The 19168-nt window shown below is 41.0% G+C and overlaps 2 protein-coding genes across 2 annotated transcripts in view; one reads left to right on the top strand and one right to left on the bottom strand.

Annotated features, from left to right (window-relative positions):
- Positions 1–270: 270 nt before the first annotated feature.
- On the bottom strand, positions 271–9425 carry rtkn2 (rhotekin 2). Its single transcript, XM_086093804.1, has 12 exons — positions 9241–9425; positions 8309–8508; positions 7873–7919; positions 7698–7751; positions 7490–7607; positions 6432–6632; positions 6098–6192; positions 5863–5969; positions 4434–4565; positions 3193–3361; positions 3016–3123; positions 271–2301 (listed from the first exon to the last, which is right to left on the bottom strand). The coding sequence occupies exons 1-12, from the start codon at positions 9388–9390 to the stop codon at positions 1706–1708; spliced, it is 1977 nt and encodes a 658-aa protein (XP_085949930.1). The 5' UTR covers positions 9391–9425; the 3' UTR covers positions 271–1705.
- A 938-nt stretch (positions 9426–10363) lies between these two features.
- The window catches only part of cep170aa (centrosomal protein 170Aa), a 34607-nt gene continuing 25802 nt past the window's right edge, over positions 10364–19168 (top strand). Inside the window, exon 1 of the mRNA XM_086093067.1 lies at positions 10364–10440. The gene's annotated coding sequence lies outside the window, so the exon portion shown is untranslated. The remainder of the gene's footprint in view (positions 10441–19168) is intronic.

Below are 19168 nucleotides of genomic sequence, written 5' to 3'. Positions count from 1 at the left end.
AAGAGGAAACGTCTTCACGGATCAATTCCAATTGGAGAGCTTTTTGCAAACGTTTTTGTTTTCTTTTCTGCTCCACTTTTGGCACGATTGATGAGCGGCCATCTCACTTGGATCTCGTATCCGCATACGATATCGAGTCGGCAGGCAATCTTTTAATGGAAATCATCTTTTTTTGTGTTTTTTTTAAGGGACTCGTCAGTTCACATTTGAGGAATAATTCCAAAAAAATTTCCATAAGTCATCATGGAAATGCAAATATCAAGGTCAAACTGTCGCCATCATAAAACATTTATTAACTCTATAGCAAAGGTTTTAAAGTCACATTTTTTACATTCCCTATAAAAGTATAAAAACCAAATACAGTTAAACTACTACGACTATGCAAGGCACTGTTTAAATAATTGCATGCTCAACTTCACATCTGCTGGCTCAACTCATTTGTATGAAACCGTACAGGCAACATTTTCATATTCTGCATAACTGTCAGACAAGTGTAAAAAAACATTTAAAAAAAAAAAAAGTCAATCACTGTTCATCTTACAAAGAAAATATTCAGTCTGAACATAATGTTAGGGATTTCATTTTAAAACGACTTTTGTACAAGTATTTGAAGAAAAACAAACTGAAATGTACAGAAAAAAACGTTATTGTCGTGTTTATGGGCCTTCGTGCACGCGAGTCAATGTTTTGTGATCCATTCCACGTCAATTCCTCCCCACTGTGATGTAACAGTGGGATGAAATTGACATCAAGATCGTCAAATCATCACATTTTCCCATCCATGGACATGATCGGCGAGGCTGGCTGAAGATCCAGAGCCACTTTCAAGAACTACAGTCTGAAACCTGATCATGAAGAAACACCCTCCGTCCCCACGTATTATCATGTAAAAGCCACAAGGTAAGCAGAGCTGCACTCCGTTTTGTTAGCTACACAGATTAGCATTAGCTTCTGATAAGCAGCACGTGCAAGATTGCTCTGTCAAACGTTGATTTAAAAATATATTCTCAACGAGTGCTTGCGATTTTTCCCACTCCTGGTTCGGCTCAAACTCGTCGTCGTGGTAACGAAAACCAGACTCGCTGTCGTAATAATTATGTTTGTGCATTTTCTGCAGTCAATTTAAAATGCGATTGTGGTTTTAAATAAAGGGATGCGTGTTTTTTGTTTTTTTTAAATTGGATTCACGGAAAAAAGGAAATAGATGAATCGCCCTATTGTAAAATAAACAAGTCTTGAATTTGTCTTCTAAAGTAGTGGCATTTTTTTTGTTAAGTTGATGCTAAGCTAAGCTAACTTCACTCCAGCTCGGACGTGACTGAAGTGTTTTTTCTTACCCAATTAAAACTTCTCGAGCAGTCACATCTTCCCGCTATGCTACCTTTTTTTAATATATATATATATATATATATAACAGAATCGTTTAATATTTTCTGTTCATTTTTTTTCCATAAAAATGTCTTAGTTGATGTATTTCTTTATTCATCTCATTAAATTGGTTATTGATTAAAAATAATTTGTACTTTTTCTATTACATAACTAGCAAATTAATTCTAATCATCAATATTATTTTTAAAAAATTACCATAAAAAAAAACATTTTTGGGGGGAGGAAGGCGATCCTGTTTTTGTGGAAAATGCAGATTTTTAAAGGGTAAAAACCCCCAAAATCTTTTCAATTGAGGCTAATCTGTGTTCATGACAATTCAACGTTCCATGTTGGCTTTCATCCTCTCTCTGAACGACTTCCTCAGATTGCTCGTCGGCGCGGGGACGAGCCCGACTTGCCCGTCGTCCTGAGTGAAGGCGAGCGGCGCGTTCTTGCGGCCCGGCACAGGACCGCCGCCATGTTTGTTGTTGTGCTGCAGCTGCTGGATGATGGCGGAGAATTTGGCGTCCAGCGACGGCCTTCCCGTTTTGGACTTGGCCCGCGACGCGTTTTCCTTCTCGGGGTGCGAGAGAGGAGGAGGACGAGGAGGCCTGTCGGGGCGAGGAGCGAGTGAAGGAGGAGGAGCGTTGGGGCTGGCGGGCGGAGGCGGGGCCCGCCGTTTCTTGCCGCTGCTGGGCGTGGAGCTGGAGCGCGGCTTGGGGCTGGAACTCGGGCTGCGGGTTCGACTCTGCGACGGAACGTGAGAAGCCGCCGTCTTGTGCAATACGAACGAGCGGGAGCCGCCGAAGAGAGTGGACCAATTAGGAGGCTCCGCGGCCTCCTGGCGGCCAATCAGGAAGCGGCCGTCGGTCTCCTCGATCTTGTCGTGGATGATGTCGGTGATGCTCTCAAACTTGCCTGGAGAATTGATACCTGCAAGGACCACACACAGAAACGCACACGCACACTTTCTAGTGTGTAGCCACCGGGGGGCAGTATAATACATATGGCGTCCACAGCGTGACGCTACTGGTCACATGACATATGGACGCCATCTTGTTACCCTGCTGAAACCGAGTTGGCCAAACTCTCTCTTTATACGGCTCTGGTCATGCAGACTCAAACAAAGAAGAAGAGTTTCACAACTACTGTAATTGACGCCAGAAGTTGCTGTGATATGCGTCGCTCGTCGCAGAAGAAAAAGAATATAAGCATGTGAGTATCGTTATGTCTGTCTACATGTGTTGATAAAGTTTGTGTTCAAATATGGATTGTTTAACAGGTTATAGCAACACAACTATTGATGCTATGCCATGTTAGCATTAAGCTAGCAGAAGGCTAGATTTTTGGGGTCGATGCCAATTCTGATATTTGGCAGAATAAAAAGCAGATAGCTGATTACAAACATTTTTTTAATTAATTTGCTAATATTTATTTTGTGGTTCCTTAACACAACAATAAATATATAAATTATAGTATAGTCGTATAGTATTGGTTTAAATTTACGATCAGAAATGTCATTTTCTCTGTTGGAATGCGTTTGTTTTTTTAAATCTGCAAAAATGTAGCCGATTTTTATAGGAGCTAACATCGGCCACCTAATCGTTCTTTCTATAAATAAACACATATCCGATTAAAGACACTCACTGAGCTCGTCGTAAACCGAGTCGGCTTGCTTGGTGAGGAAGAGCGACGGTTTCCGTGGCGACGCCACCTCGAATTTCATGAGCTGCCCGCAGCAGTGCAGCCACTGACCTGCAGGGGGCAACAACAACAAAATATTAACCGAAGATAAACGGCATTGACTGCGAAGGGAAGACTCACTCTGATCGTAAAGGTGCTGTTGCAGCGATTCCTGCCACTGGTCCAGTTCCTCGCCGGTGTCTGCTGTGAAGATTTGGGCCTGGGTTCCTTCCGGCGAAGGGTTGACGATGGACAGGCTCCGAAACTTCCTTCCTCCCGACTCCTTTTCCATCCCTCGGATGCGGGTGTCCTGCAGGAAGCAATCAAATCATCAACTTGTTCTTTCTGAAGTGGCGAAGAGCCCAAAGGAACTTTTGGCGGCCATCTTGCTCCTCCCATGTCGCGAGCAGACTACTGTATAAACTATATGTACAGATTAGACATATACAGCTGGTAGGCAGTTAAAATAGGGGCGGGTGGTCCTTAGTTTTTAACAAGTAAAAAAAATAAGAAGAAGAAGAAGACATCATTATCGCTCAGTTCCTTTGACCCCAATATTAGATTTGGCAGAGGCATCTGTTGTGTAATTAGTTATAATTCTTTAATAAAAATATACAAGTTTCCTCTTGTACACGTCATTAAGCTTATCGTGTGTTTAAGGCAAGTAGTAAAATGTCTGAAGGCCTCTTGTTTATGTTGAACACATTTAAAACATCATAAATCCTGCTGTTTACTGTCTCAAATGTTCTCCAATTTCGATAGTGTAAACGTTTAGGATCGTATGCTGAGAAACGTTTCTCGGGAGGAGCAATATGGCGGCTGCCCAGGGATGTCAAACTGCGGTCCCCGAGGGCCGGAGTCCTGCAGGTTTTAGAGGTTTCCCTCCTCCAACTGCAGCTGATTCCAATGAACACAATCATTATCAGGCTTATTCCGAGCTCGCTGATGAGCTGATCGTGAATCAGCTGTGTTGAAAGAGGGAAATATCCAAAACCTGCAGGACTCCGGCCCCGGAGGACCGGATGACAGGACGCTTTCTGTTCCATCTGGTTTTTGCAAAGTTTTACGATCTCCAGACTTTGAAAAATCCTTTCATGAGCTGAATAAAAGTCCGTATGCTGTCAAAAGTGACTGTTCTCGTTCTGATCAAACAAAAGAAGAATAACACGCAACATGCTGGATGGGAAAAAAAAGTTCAATAATAGGAAACAGGTGCAAGTCTCTCAAGCACTGCAAAGTAAATCAACATTGAACACTTCTTCTTCATCTCTAATTGCGTGCCGCCTTAGTGGCATTGTCATTTTTAATCAACAAGCTCAAGCGAGCGTGAAATGAAAAGAAGCGCGTTCCAATGCGAAGGTGGCCGGCGTGACTCGGCCCACCTTGTTGACTGGCAGGCGCATCATCGGCTGCACTTTGCCGTCGATCTCCTCCGGGCAGAAGTAGCACCGCAGGCTGCCGGCGCTCAGGACGCAGTAGAGGCGGCAGCGGCGCTCAAGACCCTCCACGCTTTGCTGGAAGACAACATGGACGACGAGTTGAAGACGACAACTGGCCCTCAAAGGTGTTCAGTCCGACACGCTAAAATGCTAAAAGTTTGTTTGAGGGTTTACGCACGGAGAAAATTGTGCTTTTCTGTCAGGTTCCAAAAAGTTGCAAACAGTTTTTCTTTCCGCAAAGACATTTTGAACACACATGTTGAAAATGTCTTTGCAAAAAGAAAAACTGTTTGCAACAAGTAAAAACTGTTTGGGAAAATCTATGCAACATTTTGCACCAAAAAAAAAAAAGTTTTCCACAAAAACAATTCTATAACAAATATATTTTCAAACATCCTCTATGTGGTGGTCAACACTGTATGGTTTTCAAAATAAACCATATGGTATGATTAAAAAAAATGTCAATTAATTTTTTTTTTAATATCTTATTCAGCATGTTTTCAATTGAAAACGAGTGAGACCTCGGATTATTCCACTTTTTTCTTTAAAATATTTTTCTTAATGAAAAATAGTCTTAAGGTATAACCTTCAACTTTTTAAATCAGGAGAGTCAAACTCAGATGAGCTCAGAAAATATATTACCAAGTGGGCCGGATCGGTAAAATAATGGTATACAACTTCAAAACAATTGCCGTCAATTATACGCAGATTTTCGCTATTTGTGGGCTGGCCCTAAATGACGGCGGTCAACTGTAATCATATTGTTGCACAAAAAAATAACACAAATGCAAATGGCACGCGGCAACACTTAGCCTGTATGAGTTCCGGATGTGTTAAATCGACCTGTTTTGCATATTGTTCCCAGAATGCATTGTGAGATGAAGTTCTAAGGACGTCAATACTTGTCATATGTGTTTGTGTTACAAGTTATTGAATTTGTGTCGTATTTATTAACACGTCTGTGTCGGCCCTATGATTTAAAAAATAAATACATTTAGACAAACCGTAACTTTAAGTTGTGCGTAAAATAATGACATCCAGGATGATTCCATGTACGAGTTGCATTGCTCATCTGAGGACTGCTTGTGAAATTATGATTTTTTTGATTGTGGCAGGCTAATTAATTGGTCCGACATTGCAATTTATTTATTTATTTATTACTTTACAAAGCCGTCTCGCGGGCCCGATCCGGCCCACGGGCCATATGTTTGACACCCCTGTTTTGTATTATATTTAAATTGAAAATACACTTATGTACAGCAATGGTGTTCGATGTTCAACGTTTTAACGTGTGTTTAATTCAAAGGAACGGCCCGCACAACGGACATTGAACACCGCTGGTTCGAAAGGAGGAATAGCGTGCGGATGTTACCTTCTGGTTGAGGAACCCGGCCATCACGTTTTGTGTCATGCACGCCGGCTGGGCCACCAAGCGGCAACACAGGTTGCCGTAAAGCGGAAGCCAGGAGGAGCAATCGGCTGACGGGGAAGAGCAAAGCAAGCAAAAGTCTTTTTGAGTTGTTTTCAATTTCAACCTGTTTTTAAAGGCGTGCGCTGTGTATTTTTTTGAGTATTTGCATACTCGCTGATCTGTTTCTATTTCTTACAAGTTTGGAGGACGACCAGCGAGTGGGACTGAAAGCTGCCTTCAGCCTCAGGCAGTCTCAAGGTCGAGTAAGCCAGCAGATTGTATTTGGCTCCCCTGGAACAAGAACAAACGCACGCTGAATAACGCATCGCTGATGGATGTCAAACGCAATACGTGCCATCGACTTCAAAAAGTCCATAACAAACAACTTTGTTATTGTTTGACAAATCTCCCCTTGTGATAACACGCACGCTTAGCGTCGTTTGTTTAAAAAAACGTGACATCGCAATGCCCGCATTGTTCTGCCAGCGACCGAGGCGGGTTTCAAACACGACAACAAACGTAAAACATACGGCGGGAGCGGGTTGTGCTGGAGGAAGGTGTCGGGGTCTGTAGCATCCAGCAGAGGGCAGAGTTTCTTCCCGGCGGTCTTCCCCAAAGAATTGCGCAGCTTCTTGGCCAGTTTTCTCGGAGTGCTGACCAGGGTGAGCTCGTCCTCAACGGCGCAGCTCCACAGCTCGACACGCAGCTTAAAACCGGGAACTGCATCTTGACTGACGTGGGGGGACAATGAAGGGTCGCATTTAGTTTTATTTATACACATTTTCAACTATTTGGAAATATGGCATGCATTAAATAATATGGATTAATTGTAAATTGATAAAATGCATCAACATTTTAGGGGGAAAATTGAGCTAAATAAATAATAATATATAATAATATTTAAAAAAAAGAATGAGTGATATCATTAAATTATAAATTAATAGCAAATAAATTGTCGGAGAAAATAGTCACAAATGAAACTATATGAAAATGTCAGTAAAACAAGTACTTAAAAAAAAAATTCTAAATGTTTTGTTTAATAAGTCCACAATCTTTAAGGTAAATATTTTTCAAAATAATTTTAAAAACACCTTGATTTAAATTATAATCTTTAAGGTGTTTAAAAAAAATTTTTTAGCAACAGTGGTAAATTCCGCCTTCTTTCCTAAAAAAATATAATAAAATAAAAAATAAATAAATATTTAATATTATTGTAAGCCACTGTAACTTTATGCCCCGTTTGCTTGACTTGAGTGATAATAATGGCGTAGCACTTGAGTAAAGCATCTTCCCAATAGTGTTACTTGCATCACACTTTGCAAATCTTCTGCTCTGTGGCATTGTCCCAAGTTACTTCTATTCAACAAAAAGACTGAATTTTTTATTAGAAAATGTTCACGACACACCACCAAACAAACAAAATGTCACAATGTATGAATACTGAAATAATGATGATCTCCAATATTTTACAGGGATGCGCAGGATAAAATTGAGTTGAGTAAATTGGGGCTACTGCCATCTAGTGGACGATAGTTGGAAGCGCATTCAGCCTGTCCCAAAAGGTTGCTGCCTATCATTGTGTGCTTACAAGATGGTGACTTCTTCAAAGCAGACGTCCGTGATGGATCTGTCCACCACCGCCATCTTGGTGTCAAACACCTGGCAGCCCATCTGCATCACGCAGAAGATGGCCACCCGCCGCGAGCCTATAGCAATTCAACGCAGTGTTAGTACAAAAAAGTTCAAAATCAAAAAAATATTAGGTCGGACTGACAACCAAATAAAGAGAAACCCACTTCCTCTGTTGTTAAAGTGATCCTGATCCTTCCACATCAATGGAATACGAAGTCCTGCAAACGAGAGAAGCTTGAAATTATAAAAACGAACCTTAAATTAGTGGCTGGTCTTTTGCAATATTTTTCAGCTGAGTTGTGATGATCCATGGCAAAAAAAAATGGGAAGTGAACTCACCAGACAAAGCAATTGTTCCTCGACATGGCACACGTTCCTCTGAATGTCTGCAAAGATCATTTTGTTTTCAAATGAATTTTTTTAAAAAGTGCAACAAAGCAATTCAGTGATCGAAGAGTATGTTGGAAAAACGTGAGTTTAAGAGTGCAAACTAGAAAATTAAGATGATTTTATTCAAAATGTTCATGTTTATTTATTCAAAACTTCTAAACTTGTGTATGCTCTATTTATGCTTTTCTTTATAGTTCCATGATGTAATAATTTACATTTTTTCACACTTTTTTTTTTAAAGTCCAAACTTCAACCACTCAAACTGTTTAAATAAATCAAAGTCAAAGCAAATTCTGAACCCCAGTAATGACCGATAACTTGTCACGTCGCAAAATATTCAACTGGATTTCGGGGGTGTTCGGCATTTGCAGCGATATACAATAACCTGCTGCTTTCTCCTGTCAGATATTGCTCGTGCGTCGTCTTCTGCATGTGATCGATGTAAGCCTTGATCCTGGCGTTGCAGGTCCGCAGGTTCTTGGAGGCGTTGAGGATCTGTTCTCTCTTGCTGCAGGCCTGCAGCAGCTTGTAGGCGCCCTCTCGCATCCGAACCTCAAAGTCCAGCTTCTCTTCAATGTTGGTGTTCTTGTAAGGGAAAATCTCGGCAAGCTCAATAATGTCACCCAAAATATTCTAAATAGTTCGCATTGGAGTTGTACAACATCCAGAATGAAAAAAAAAGTACTTTGATGTGGTTAAATTTGCCATATTCTTGCATTTCTTTATATCCATTTTGCATAGGCCAATTTGTTGAACAGAAGTTATTTTGTAGCACAGGATAATAAGACCGAGGCAAATCTAATTTCTTATCGTGTCGTAAAGGTCATTCAAAGGTTGGTCTTGTACGATTTTAAGTCCAAATCAGAGCAAACAATATGGTGGATGAAAGAGCCCAATCGCTTTCCACAAGAGACCGAATGCACATGTTTGTTCGTAGAATTTATTTTTGCCCCAATGCGACAAATTAAAAGTACTCACTATAGTAACAACCAACACAAGCCTTGGATATTGTTTTGTCATTCAGTGAGTATATAAATACGTTTATTACAGTGTTATTTTGCTCATGTCGAAGACAATGATAAATACACAATGCTCCGAATGCAAAAAGGTCGATTTTAGCCCACTTTGAAGTTAAACAAAACAAATTCGTGTCATTGTTGGAAGCTGTTTGAGCTCAATAACCATTTTATGTCATAATGTATTAACGCTTGTTTTGTTTCGTTGTACTTCGGAGCCAATCGGGCGTCGCCGTGATTCGACGATAGCAGCAGCCAATAGAATAGACAATAAAGGCAATAGACAATCATGTATTCTTACCTCCGTTTGGTGGAATAATGCACTCTCTCGTATTTTCTTCCTTTTAATCTCCATGGCCACCGCGGAGCTACCCGACATGACGAGGCTGGAGTTTGTGATCCGTTTAGAATTTTGAACCTCCCGCTGGTCGTCCATGTTGTTTTTTTTCATTCGCTGCTCGGAGAGCACGAGCGCATTCCTGCTTCAACTTCAAATACACGGGGGTGTTCGATTTAGGTATCTTGTCAACCGGACTAGCCATAATACTCCAACGAACGTGTTTACTCATTGTATAAATAGGATGACTATGTTAATGTTATGTGGTGAAAGTTAACTATAATATATTCACGTATTGGATTTGTTGATTTGTAATATAGGTAAGAATGAATATCATACGGAAATAAAGACACGGGTGTGCAAGTAGTTCGATAACATTTGTGAAAATCGGTGTATTGTAAAACATAAATATCCTAAAGTAGTTGTTCAACTTAATACATTTATGCAAACAAACCACCCCGCCCTCCAGCCGGCACGTAAAAGTCAGTACACCGAGTGCCTTTAACAATAGTCTAACGTCATTACGTCACCGTAAAACAAAACAGACGTGATTTAAGTTTAAACTTTTTGAATTGTCTCTCTAATAAATACATAATTGGACACATTTGTGCAAAAAAAATTTTTTTAAATTATGATCATTTTGTATTATTTATAATGTTTGGTGGATAATAACTGAGACGTGGTATTATTTTATCTGTTTTTGTTATGTTGATGGGGGGGGCTCCCAGTCGGAGATGCAATAGTACAGGACTGGCGAATGCGGCAGCAATGGGATTTGAGACGTGACCAATGCGACCAGGAAACCCGCCCACTCGGTTCTGGCTGACGGAACTTCTGGTCGGGTTGGAAGCATCCGCGGCTGGAAGTGTCGACGCAGGCGCTTGCTGAGGACAATGGAAAAGCTGTCAAGTTACACGTAACAAACAGGAAACTACAAATGCATTATTTTCACAATAAAACAATCGTGACAAAAATGAGACAGTGTGTTCGGATCCTTTGTGCTGCTTAGCTTTTTGTTCGCTTTTATTTTGAAACTCCAAACCCGGAAAATTGTCGAAATTTGTTGACATCTCCAGGACGCCCTAAAGTGGCCGCTGCCGGCTCATCATCGAGGAGGAACCGCGGGAGAGGAGGCCGGAGCCAGACGTTACTGCGGCAGCAACGGTAGGGCTGGGCTCCACTCACACACACACAAACACACGTAGCGGGACGGAAAGCCACATCATGAACCAAAACGTCTCACTTTTAATCATTCGATGAAACAAAAATACATCGTTTTGTGTGGGGAAGGGGTCGAGCATTGAGACGCACGTGAAGTTGACTAGCGAAAATGAGGAGAGGACGACAAGGAAAGTCGCCTCGCTGATGCTCTTCTATTGACGTCAATTGAATTAGCGGCGCTACTACTACGTTACGTATTTTTGAATCAATTCTATCCTCCGTTATAAAAAGACATCAAATGTTGACTTTTATCTTGCTCGGAAAAAAAATAAACAATGGGTTAGCTAAACATCGAGCCCCATGCGATGGCCGAACCCAACCGCACCGTTTTGACGATGGCGAACCCAAAAAAGAAAGCATCGCCTCTCACAACTCTTCACGTCTCTCACGCAAAAACACCGGCAATCATTTGCACGTCTGTGATTTGCCGGCTGAAGTCTGTTCAAGCCACTCGTGGATGCACGACAAAGAATAGTCCGTCATATCGGGCTTGCGTTCTGCGATTGGACACACGATAGAACCCTAATTGCCCTTTAAATGTCATATATTCGATTCTAATAGCAAGCTGCTGTATAATGATGCCCCCCTCCCTCCCTCCCTCCGTTTCTATAGGGGAGGGGGAGCTTTGTTTTCATGGAGCAGATGTAGCTGGCCTGCATGCACCCACTCCTCTTTGTGCTCACATTTGCTGTCACTATATGCACTAAAGATCAACACAATGTTATATTTGTGAAATTGTGATGCAATGACAAGCATCGGTGTTGTAATCATGTAGCAAACGCACCCAAAATGCTCCTTTTATTTCTTTTAATGAGCGGTCCTTGAGCTTTAATGGCAGCATTTATTCATTTAGGGAAAGTGTGTATATGTAGGTTATACAATATTCAACCGTAAGATTACAAAAGATGCCTTTTGTGCCCTGGTAGTTTGCGTTAGATGTAGGTCTGGGCTCTGGCTGGGCCATGCTGAAACTTGAGTGTTCTTAATGCTTGTTAAAATGCATACAGCTCTCCTTTCTTCCATTTTGTCCATTGATTTGATGCATTTCTCTCATACTGGGCCGAAATGTTTGTGCACAGCTTTATGTTGCCCGACACTTTACTCCTCCTCCTCAGCTGCAAGATTGTTTGGGCATCAAGCCATAGAATGTTAAGATAATACCATCCAGTCCAGCTTTCTTCCGTCTCATCCCTCCTCTTTGCCATTTTTTTTCCTTCTTCCTGTCCTCTCTGCAAATGTGGCCTGTTGTCGGCTGGGTGGCTCCGACAAAAACTGGATCACTGTCGTAATTCTTGCATCTTTTCGTGTGCAAATCTGATCACGGACCAGTGTCGGCAATGGCTCACTAGTAGCAGTTAGTTTATTAAAAAAAAAAATCACAAACGTAATAACAAAACTGTTTTCTGTACATGGATGAGGATTTTGTTGCTCGGCGCACAGCCATTTTGTGTGACAGGAAGTTTCGGAAAGGGACTTTTGTTTTCTTCTGTGAAGATGACGTAATGTTTGTTTTTGGAGTGTCACGTTACAGTGGAACCCCCGACGTTGTGCGCAAGATGATCCGTAATGTGGGTTTACTCCAGAGTTAATTTAATTTAAAATTCCCACATAGGAGGAAGTGAAGCGAATTAAACAGTCACCATCATAACATCTTTATTAACTGTGTACTGGCAATGTTTTTAGTCACTTAACTGCCAAACAAGTCTAAAAGTAGAACATTGAAAATAGATCAAACTAAAATAAAGTAAAACTAATGAATAGGGCAGTGCAGTAGATAAAGTATACACACCCCAGTTCAAATGTCAGGTGTTAGTTCAACCTTGCATGTTTTCCCACTTGTGTTTGGGAGATTTTGAAAGGTTGAACTTTTTGGCCATAATTCCAAAAAGTATATTTGGCACAAACGTAAGACTTCATTGAAGCATTTTGGTGGCAGCGCTTATATGCTTTGGAGCCGTTTTCTTTTTTTCAGCTGGAACCGGGGCTTTGGATAAAGTCAAGGGAATCGTGAACAGTTTGAAATAGTAGAGAGTGTTGGTACAAAAGCCTTCAGGCTTCTGCTAGAAAGAAAGAACATGTCAAGAAAAGTCAACTAGAGTAGCTGAACTTTATTTGGGGTCATTTGGAGGCATTTTAAATGGTGGCAAGTTGCGAGCTCACTTCCTTTTAACATGAGTTCCAAATGTGATTTAATTCTGAAGGCAGCCACATGATCGTCGCAGTCGTAAGAGGGTGTGGACACTTGTGCAAACATTAGTTTTGTTTTTACTTTCCCTCTCAGTCTTTTCCCCCTATATTGAGTTGTACATGATGTCACATTATTGGTGGAGGCAGTTTTTGGAATGATTTACAGACTTATCTTGGGCTCCTCTCGTTTGTGTCATAAAAAGCCGCCATTTGAACGCGAGTGTTTGTCGTCACTTTTGCGGTGACAACACAATTTAAAATGCTTACTGAGATGATGATTTGGAGCTGCAGGTTTTGTTTGATTATATATATTTTTTTTTAAGGAATATCTTTCCCAAAAATGTTGGCTTGACTTTCCACTGTATATGCTAATGTAATTTTGTCCTGAGGTAGAACTGATGTTGTTGATAAGCTTCTCCTTGACTAAAAATAGCGATGGTGACTCTCACTTGTGCCCGAGTAGAAATGTTAACAAAGGTCATGTCGCTTTTTTTGCCATGTGTTTTCCATAGTTGCGATGACCTGGAAAGTCAGCAGTGTAAAATATTTTCAGCGTTCTTGTTATGGAACATCATTTAGGGGCGTTCCTCCACTTCTTTTTCCTGCATTTAAAACCATGAAAAAAAGAACATGTGTGACCCTAACATCTGTTTTGGGGTGTGACGCACTCCCGTCCCAGTTTCTCTTAATTTTTGCTTCAGATATTGATCTCTTATTTGTGGAGCATTTCTGCTTTTATCCTGATTGTTGTCATGCTAATGTTGATGTTGCCCTGCAGTGTGAGAGTACAGAGTTCCCTTTTTTTTTCTTTTTCTTTTTGTCTGTGGTGGAGTTTTACGCCAGTTACAGTGTCAATGTCGAAGAAGTGATCACATGTTCTGAAAAGAAAGCAGATGCTCCGGGGCTTGTGTCTCATTCAATGCTGTGAGATGAGCATTGATATATTTCAACTGTTATTGTTCTTAAATGTCAGATTTTGGGTGATTTCTTTTTCTCAGGCCAAACATTTGGTCTTGCCTGTAAGGAGGCTGTTTATATTTAACAGAAACGGATTAAAAATGGTCATTTTGGCTGTTCAGTTACAGGACGCTAACTCTTTCACTCGCAGCCATTTTCACTGATGCAATCCCCTTCACTCCCGGGGCTGTTTTACTGTTTTTTTGACAGAATATTGTGTTCTATTGCTATAAAAACATGGAACCCACCAAAAGAAAGATTAGAGTGTCTTATTTCATCAGGAAAAAAGTATTTCTATCTGTTTCCGTTTTCCAGCAATTAGCATTAGAATATAGCAAAGTTTCATCATTATTAACAAGCCTATTTAAAATTGTGGGGAAAACAGCTTTATTTCAACGTGGCCCTGAGTGATCTCTTATGCTCTGCTGCCACCTGCTGGTCGTTTTTGTAATAACTACCATTTCTTCAACCGTTCTGTGCAGTTGAGAGGCCGCATCAAAGCCTAGCATTAAAAAAAGAAACATTAAAAATGTGTACGTCTTTGGGACACTTAAAACATTTAAATAGAGCGTATTTTACGTTTTGGGGAGCAAATGAGTTAAGTGCTACTGCTGTGTATGTCAAATTCTAAACTTGCATAAACAACTCTGACAGGGTTCCAAAAACTTTTTTGAAAGTATGGAGCGTACCACAACTTATGTTACGCCTTGCATATAATCAAATCCTAAAGAAGACATATGCATTTTTTCTTGCAATTTAATGAAAACAGTTCCCAGGTCTCTTAACTATTTCAATGCCAGCCATGTTTATAAAAATAAAATAAAAAGAGAGAGTGCCTGCCCGGAGCATTCTGACTGATCCTTCAAGACCTGCAGAATATTGTGTTTTATGACTACCGTAGGTAAACCGATGAATTATTAGACTCTCTTCTTTCAACGCACAAAAAAAGTTTCAATTGTATTCAATGTTTTTGTAAGCGGCAGTAGAATATTGGTTGGCTTCACCCAAATCAGCAATTTTCACAAAAAAATGCAGAAAACAAGCCTTCTTGACTTTCTTACAAATCTGAGGGCCAATAAAGCTGGCATGTCTATTCTGATGTCGCACTCAAAAGGCGGGAACGTCTTTTCTCTGTGTTGATGCAGTTTATAGTGAGCAATGTTATGGAAATAGGGAAACTGGTGACTTCTCCTGTCAAAAAATTGGCTATAATGAACGTTTGCTCGAATTTTGAGGCATTATTTTTAAAATAAGTGGCGACATTTGTTCTCCTATTCATTGAGCCAATCGGTAAAGCGCTTGTTTGTCGTGGCAGCTTGCTGCACAGTTCACAACATCCATGAAGGAGCATATTTTCATATGTGGGTCTTTGGGTCATGAGGTGCACGGAGGCCACTGAGCATGTGGTGCATTGTGTCCTGAAGCTAGCAGTGTGTGTGCGTGTGCGTGTGCATTTGTGCGTGTGCATTTGTGCAGGTCTGAGTGTTGCGTGTGTGTGTGTGTGTGGTTGCCAATAACAATGCAGCAGGGGAAACGGGTGCTGGCTAAATAGAGGTGTGTGCTTGTTTGTTCCTTTCGCCAACTGCTCATGTGCTACTTACTGCCTTTTTAATGCCATATGGTTGCGTATGGGACCCCCCCCCCCCCCTCCACACCCCCCCCGCTTCATTTGCAAGCCACGATAACACACATGAAAAATATGTGCTTCACTGCTTCTGTAATTAATATGCACACAAGATGGCATACTGATCCTCAAGTGCTTTGTCTCCTTCCCCGAAATATTTCACACAGCCACATATTGATTCTGTCTGTTGACGGCAGCGTAATTCAAGGATCCGTTCAACTACGGCAACTGTCAAATGTAATGAAGTGCTCACAGAAAAACAAGCTTGTCCCTCTGAAAAACGCTACAAACATAATATAACTGTTCATTAATGCGCATTAGTGGATCACGTGTAATTTAAAAGACACTTTCGCTGCATTTATTCTCAAGGGTGTTCGATATGTCATCAAGGAGCAGATTCTTGTTTTGTCTGTTTGAAGAGAGGCTATTGATTGTACTGATGCTTTCTTTGTGGGTATAGTGTGGCTTCGTAGCCTCAAGGGATGACAATAGCCCCGTCTGTCTGTCTGTCTGTCTAGCTGACTGACCACAGATTGTTTAGTTGTTTTGGCTTTTAATGCTGCCTTGTTTTGTGGTCTGCAGTGCATCAGGCCCCTCAGGGTGTCCGGGCTCATCTTTTTCTGGTCTTGGAAGAAAAGACCTTTTCTTTGTCCATTGTTTCACATCTTGGGGTCCATCAAACAGCTCTAACTGATCCCAGGTCAGCATTTTCAGTGATAGGCGCCCTTCAATACGCTTCACCTTTGATTGCTTTTTTACTAATGCCTTGAGGTGGCTTCCGTCCTTTTGTTGACATCTACTGAAGTTGAACAAAGAAAGCACTTTTTTTAAAATCATTGAGCTTCTTTGTTATCCAAAAACATCACGTTTATTTGTGGAAAAATCGGATGCAGCAGGTACTAACTTTTCAGGACCAACGTAAATAACATACCAAGGTTAGTTGCCCTTTCATAATGCAATTGAAACCGCTCGATGTCATACCACTCATTATATTTGAAACTTTTAACCCCAGTGGTTCTCAAGCTTTACATTAAAAGAACAGTTTTTATTCGTAAAAAGTACGTTTATTATTGCAATTCACTGTAACATTGTGCACCATTTGAACATTAAACACTGTGCTTAAAAATAGAAACAAATACTTAAAAAATAAGTAAGAAAAAATGACTTGGGGGAAAAAATACTTTAATTCAGATGTACTGTGTTTTTTGTTGTTGACCTGGCTGTGGTCGCTCTCCCTCAGGTGGATGTCAAGTACTACCTGTTATGCTTCCCAGCTAAAATACAATATCAACTACATTTTCATTGCTGTTGCTGTGGAGTATCACCACAAATGCCCACAAGGTTCGTAGCACAGTCAGTATTATGTTAGTGGCTCTATTTGTAGTTTTTAGCGGAAACGTGGCTTTCTTTTTGTGCCGTCGACAACCGCGCCCTTCTACGAGGGATGCGCTTGGCGAGCGTGAGTCGGCCGTTCTTCCTCAAGGCGCTCCCACTCACTCTGTCTGTTAGACTTTGTTTAGTGTGTGTGTGTGTGCGTGCGTGTTATTGGTCAACCGTGTGAGTCAACTGATCATGATGCTGAGCCAAAGTTCCCAGATGTTGCATCAAACCGAACATGCTGCTTGCACATATTATTATTATTATTATAACCAATTCAGTTATTGTAGAGAAACTCCCGTGTGACATCATTTCCTAGTCTGCTCGTTTGTGTATCTGCGATGGGCTGTTAAACTCACTCACTCGCTTCCGGCTGTTTTACTGGATTTCGAATGATTTTGTAAAACCCACAGAATATTGTGTTCTAGTGCAAAAGCATGGAACCTACCAAAAGAAAGATTCAAGTCTCTTCTTTCATCAGGAAGAAAAAAGTGAATTTCTCTCTGTTTCCGTTTTGCAGCAATTAGCATTAGAACATAGCTAAGTTTCATCACTATTCACAAATCTATTTAGAATTGTGAGTAATTGAGGGGTTTTTTTTCAACATGGCCCTGGTTCATTTCCTTTGCTCTGATTCTACCTCTGGCCGTTTGTGTAATAACTACCTTTTTTTTTTCCAACCGTTCTTTGCAGTTGACAGGCTGCATCAAAGCCTTTTTGTATACTCTAGCTTAAAATGAATGTATTTATAGGTTTTTGGGAGCAAATGAGTTAAGAGGACACTGATTTCTGGGTTACGCAAATATAGCTGTCAGGGCGATTAAATCATGTACTCAATTTGAAAATGTAATTGAAAAAAAACAACAGTTTTTAAATGCACATTCCGCCGTTTGTTACAGTGTCGACTTAATGGCTTTGCCTTTCATTTTCAATAGATGAGTGTCCCCATCCAGAGGAAGCGCTCTTCTTACTTCCTGACTCTCCAGCTCCTCCACACAAAGAATTCAGTCATCTCGGAATAATCCCACCCTTTCATTTCACTCCCCGGTGTGTATGTGCACATGTGAATGCGTGTGCGTTAGATTGCGCGTCGGGATCTATGGGTTGGGGAATTCCAGCTATAAGCACGAGATGACCATTACTCTTCATTTGCACCAGCATGACACAGTTGCACAAAATGGAGGTGAGGCACTACTGTACAACTGTACAAGAAATAATTTATCCGGCGCACCTGCATAATACAAAGTCGGGTACATGTACAGATTTTTTTTTATTAATATTTTTTTATACATTTTAACCAGTTGTTAAACTTTGTGATACCAACACACGATGAGAAAAAAATCCCCACGTGTCTTCTTACTGTTCTCATATTGTTTGGTGTACTCACGATGGGCTAGGCTAGGCTAGATGTTAGCGGCAAACTCCTTTGCTTGTCATTTTTATTGTTGTGAATGACATGTGAGACGCATACAGTAAAGCCAATTTATGGGAGAGGATATCTTATCTTCTAGACCAAAGGTGGGCATCGAGGGCCGAAGTCCTGCAGGTTTTGCATGTTGCTCTTCTCCAACACAGCTGATATATGATCAGCTCATCAGCAAGCTCTGCATAAGCCAGATAACGATCCTGTTGATTGGAATCAGCTTGCGTTGGAAGTGAGAAACCTCCAAAACCTGCAGGACTCCGGCCCTCGAGGACCTAGATTGCCCACCTCTGTTCTAGACCCACCCGCAGTAGGGGAAAATCCACAAAGTGCGGATATGTAATGCCACAACTATAGATGCTATTCATTAGCCTGTCTATGGTTTTTGCATTGTTTGTCAACATTAAGCTAACAGAAATCTCTAAGGAAAGGCTGTGTGTTTTTTTTTATTCGTACAAAATATTCTCTTTGTTTTGTGTTTAGTTTGAAAGTAAGTTTTTTAAAATTATTATAAAGAATTGTTCTCAATCTGCCAAACTACTGCTCGTAGCGTTAGCTGCTATTTTGCTCTGGTATCTTCAATTTCTGCTTGCAAGTCAAAGCAAAAAAAAAAAACAACTTGGCCTGGTGACGCCTCAAAAGGGAAGGAAGATGAAAAAAAATCTTCAAATTGGGCGTGATTATCCAATCTGAGAACTTGTGTCGAAGATTCACTTTACAAAGATGATAATTCCCCAAACCGCGTTGCTCCAGCTGTGCCGTGCTTTCGTGTGTGGTCGCTAGTGAGTAAGGAGCTTGCGTTAATGACGCTACACAAGCCGGGGCACTTCCTTTCCAGCCTCGAACCGCATTCTCGCCAACTTGGCACGCTGTGGTTATTGTGCAATCATGGCGCGAGGAGGGGGCCATGGCATGGGTATGATAGCATTGCAGGAATTTGTGAACCACTTCGAAATTCTACAAATGTTCTGGAAAAATCTCGCAAGATCTCAGTTCAGTGAGCATCAAACGATTTGAATGTTTTGCTGTTCGTTTGGCTTTCTGGGCCAGGGTTTGTTGCACTAATATTTTGCTGTGAGGTCATTCGTTTTAAATTTGTTCTT

The sequence above is a fragment of the Leptonotus elevatus genome, chromosome 13, assembly GCF_054856555.1.
Source record: "Leptonotus elevatus isolate MCC_2025b chromosome 13, RoL_Lele_1.0, whole genome shotgun sequence".
NCBI lineage: Eukaryota > Metazoa > Chordata > Actinopteri > Syngnathiformes > Syngnathidae > Leptonotus > Leptonotus elevatus.
Note: the sequence above shows the minus strand (reverse complement) of the source record. Positions and strands in the feature narration are given on the sequence as shown.